General features: G+C 37.4%; 1 protein-coding gene and 1 long non-coding RNA gene across 2 annotated transcripts in view; one reads left to right on the top strand and one right to left on the bottom strand.

Annotated features, from left to right (window-relative positions):
- The window catches only part of TAPT1 (transmembrane anterior posterior transformation 1), a 74,173-nt gene extending 70,710 nt beyond the window's left edge, over positions 1-3,463 (top strand). Inside the window, exon 15 of the mRNA XM_019526318.1 lies at positions 2,668-3,463. Coding sequence (XP_019381863.1) covers positions 2,668-2,897 — 230 coding nt within the window. The 3' untranslated portion in view covers positions 2,898-3,463. The remainder of the gene's footprint in view (positions 1-2,667) is intronic.
- A 732-nt stretch (positions 3,464-4,195) lies between these two features.
- The window catches only part of LOC109303927, a 6,242-nt gene continuing 5,915 nt past the window's right edge, over positions 4,196-4,522 (bottom strand). The window contains exon 2 of the long non-coding RNA XR_002099265.1: positions 4,196-4,500. This is a non-coding gene — a long non-coding RNA (uncharacterized LOC109303927). The remainder of the gene's footprint in view (positions 4,501-4,522) is intronic.

Genomic DNA, 4,522 nt, shown 5'->3' with positions numbered 1-4,522 from the left:
TACTGTCAGACCTTGCTCTCCCTGAGCACATGGAAGTGAGGAACACATTTGAAAATGATAACCCTGAAATTAAACATGGCTATAGCAATTTGCATATAGTACCCATACACTTCATCCAAAATTGCCTGTTACCTTTTTTTCAAAACACTGCAATTTCTAACATAGGTACTCCATAAACACTTGAACAGCAGTTTGAAATCTACTTAGATGTAATATAAATTGTGTATGGTATTAGTCCAAAGGCAAAAGGTTCATGATTTACCATATAGTTCATTGGGCTGGGCCTCATTAGAGTCAACAGCATTTTAAGCCATGGTGAGCCATGACATTGCATACTGTTCACCCAGAATCCCTCTGTCAAGCCTCTCTCTGACTAATTTGATTAATATGGCCCTGCCCCTTGCAGTGACCCCGCAGCTCAGCATTACTCAATGCTGAGGATCCATGTAGTTAGCCCCCACTCATGATTGAAACCAGTGTTCTTGTTAAAAGTCCTGGGATGCCCCAAAAATGTATGTGCAGATGAGGTGCAGGGCAACCTTGTCTGGCTTCAGTTTGTGGAGGGCAGGGCCACGCTAATACGAACCAGCCTGGGAAAGGGGCTGACAGGAATTCTGGGTATGCAATATTGTGGCTTGCCATGACTTGAAAAAGAGTCAGACAAGAGGATGACTGCACTTAATGGGTGCTACCATACATCTTATTCAGATGGGTTGCACTAACCTATCATTATGGTAGGTTCCAGTCAGCATGTTTGCATAACGTGGGCCATGTGTGTTTTATAGTCATGCCCAGTGCTGCATTTAATTAACTTTACAGTTAGTTTTCAATGCTGAGCACATGCTGCTTTTGGAAGCAGTTTAATGATAGACATTGTATTTATTGAAATGTCCTTGAATGCAATTGCAAGATGAAGAGCTTTTTTCCCCATGCCATTTGGGGTGGGAGGAGGAGAGGGGCTCATCTTGTATTTGAGTCAATATGCTATGTAGATGCCTTAAGTAGTCTGTCAGCTATCCCTAAATCATGTCACTAACTGCATTGGTAAAAACTGGTAAACCGAAACAGTTTCCACAGAGAAACAATGTGAAGGAAGATACTAACCTTCACATTGAAACCTTTCAGAAAAATATTTTTATGCATGTATTTTTCCTTGATGTGTGTACACTATGTTTTATTTATATGGGAATTAAAGAGATTACTTCAAACATTTGGACTAAAAGCAGTAGACAGCATATTACAAATGACCAGAAGAGGCAATATGATGGAGAAATGCTTTATAATGCCTCTGGTACTAGTAATTTATACATTGCTTGCAACATTTCAGCTGCAAACTCCTAGTTTGATGTTTATTGCTTCTGTCGGATAATGTTCTCTTGGCTGCGTTTGATGCATCTTTTCAATCTATGCCAGATGTTTTCCAAAAATTCCCCCAAAATACATCAATTATCTTGTTTCTAAAAGCCAAAAAAGCTTGACATTCTCTTTGCCAACTTCCTGTTTTCAGCTGTTTTCAAAAATATATTTTAATAAATACAATATAAGTATCTAAATGGCATGTGTTAAGAATTGCATTAATAAAGCCACTATTCAATAGTTAGAAATCCTAGCGAATCAGGGGCTTTCATGGAGTTATTTTGAGAGCAAATGTTATACAACTCAATGTATTTGTTCCTATTTACCATGTTGTTTTCTCTACTGGATAAAGCTCAGCCATCCAGCTGTCAGTACAGATATCTAGGATTTAAATGCATCAATGCATCTAGATTTTTCTATAGAAATTGGATCTGATGCTAATGTTTACTAGAAACAGACTTTTACCATGCAGTTGGTGGAGTGACAAAGTACTATACAAATCAGCAAAACCAAACAAATGAGCATATGGTTTCCAGTACCACTTGCAGTGACTGACCTGTAAAAAGCAGGTGCTTTTTATAGTCTCTTATGGTACCTTGATATGATATACTTTTAAAAGTAGATCACTTTGCTGATTCACTTTGCCCTACCTGAGCTTCTATTAAATTAATGTGCAGATTATTTCTTGCATTAGTAATATGGATGTCTTGCTGGATAGAGGGCATTTAAAGAGCCATGGGCCCTAATGACAGTTAAGAGCCCAAGCAGATTTTAATTTAGTCACCTGATTGAGACCTGACAGATTTTATCCTGGATTCCAAAAATTGGGTGTCCTGCCATGAGTGATGTGCATGACATGAGGTGCAGTTTTGGGGATAAATTTGTCTGGTTTCAGTTGTGCAGCTGCCTACTGCATCTAGGATGTGGGAAGCTGGGAACTCCCAGATATCCAGTTGCTAGTGCCACACTGAAATTAAAGAATGATGCAAACCACCCATGAGGACTTCTGCATTTTTGTGTTTATTGCACAGTGAACACGTTTAAGAAATGTAACATCTAGGAGAGGCTTAATAATCTGTATCAACAAAATGAAACGGGTAACAAAATGAAATAGGTTGACCATGTAAAATTAGCTGATTTCCAAAAATGATTAATTTGCTTTTCTGTTACTTTGCATAGTCTGTGCCTAACTTCATCAGCCGTCAACACATCTTTGATGAAAGATATATCTGTTTTGAGTGTGTTGACCTGCCTATACCATTAACTAATAGATTTTTTAAATGCTGATTGTTGTTGTTGTTGTTCCAACAGGAATTTCTACAGACGAAAGTTTATCTACATCAGTTACCAATCAACCTGTACATCAGAAAGAAAATACTACATCTTTACTTGTGACAAGCAATTCTGATCAATTCCTGACAACTCCTGATGGAGAAGAAAAAGATATAAGCCAAGACAGTTCAGAATTGAAACAGAGATCTTCAAAGAAAGATTTGTTGGAGATAGACAGGTTTACCATTTGTGGAAACAGAATTGACTAGATTTTATGGATAGATGTTCTAAGGATACTGAGCGACTGGGGCTGCAGATGCTACCAGACTATGGACAGTTGCCAAAAAAGGCACTTAAATATTTATTTAAAAACTTAAATTATTAATGGCAAACAGATAGTAATTTCTTTCTGCACGTAACCTGGCTTGGTAGCTGGGTCAGATCAAGTAACAAATATTTAACTTGGCTCTGTGGAAAATGTGATGGATCATGAGAGCCTCTTGTCCATTTGACAGTTACAGTATCCCTTTCCTGGATATAGACTGAAAAAAATCAAAATCCCATTTGCATTGTGACACCGTGCTTCCAGAACGAATTGCTTTTCTTGAAGGTCTTTCCAGTATAAGGATACACCAAGAAATGTATGACGGCTCTAACAGGAAGCTTATCTTTCCAGTCATGTTATTTTCATAAACAGCTGCAAACAGTATACTTAAAAGCCAATGCATAAAGCAGCACTGGCAGATTAAACAGTAAGTCAAGATAATTATTCTTGTCACCGGAAAAATCTTTGAAGATGTATCTGAACTAATCAGAATAAAATACTATCTTTAAACGAAGAGACCTCTACCGCATAGCATTTTATATAAATACTAAACCAGTGAGGAAAATGGATCACAAATATAAAAAAAGAGTGAAGGTTCTGGATAACTGGGCAAACAGCACTATCATTTTTCTGTTCAATTATGGTGTGTTCTGCAAAGCAAACTCCATGTGTTTTTATAAACATTATACAAAGGCTTTTATATAAGCTGAGGGTTTTCATTGCACTTAAGAAAAGGTTCAAAGTGGCATGTCATTATATGAAGGAAAGGCAGTGTTAATTTTGCAGCAACTTCTGCTGCTGGTGCACTGGAGCTATCTGGAATTAGTACAGAAGATCTACACTGCCTTTTGGTTTAAACTGTTTGATATGTATTAACTTGGCTGGAAAAATGCCAATAGATATAGTTGTATGGAAAATCAGACATGCCCATTCTAACTGAGGAATGTTAAGCAAAATTAAATGGATTTGAATAGCTTTTGTTATGAAGTGCTTAAATGCATCTTAATTTCTGGTGTGGGGGCAGGGTTGGGGGATGAAATCTAGAACACATTTTGTCCTTAAATTAAGAATAAATTACGTTTCGGCTCAACAACTGAGCTAGAGAACAGCATCCCAAGACAATCTTTATCTTGTCATGAAACATGCATACATTATTAAAATACAACATTAACATCTCCTCACAAATCTTTCAAAGATTTAAGTAAATTCCAGTTAAATTATAGTGACTGGGATTTATTTTGGTTTTTGGAAACGATGCAAATATTTCAGTACTGAACAAATGACAGAAGTGGTCTAATTTAGAGTTGTCACAGAGTGGAAAAGCCAGAGTTTAAAGGCTGGCTTATGAAAAGGACGTGGAAGTTCAGAATATGTGCTACTTCCTAAAACCTGTATTACTATGACAGTGTGGAGATGAATGTACAGGAATGTTATGAGGCTGAGCAGAAGTTGCAGTGCAAGGTGGGTTTTATCATACAGGGCAACTTTCTCTGCTTTAAAAGGAGCTTGTTGCTGCACTCTCCATCTTTTGCTCCCACCAAGAGCACCTGAAGTAATGGCCAAAATCAC

Source organism: Gavialis gangeticus, unplaced genomic scaffold, assembly GCF_001723915.1.
Source record: "Gavialis gangeticus isolate Ggan-Ray unplaced genomic scaffold, GavGan_comp1, whole genome shotgun sequence".
NCBI lineage: Eukaryota > Metazoa > Chordata > Crocodylia > Gavialidae > Gavialis > Gavialis gangeticus.
The sequence above is the reverse complement of the archived record's forward strand: the minus strand, read 5'-3'. Positions and strand labels throughout refer to the sequence as shown.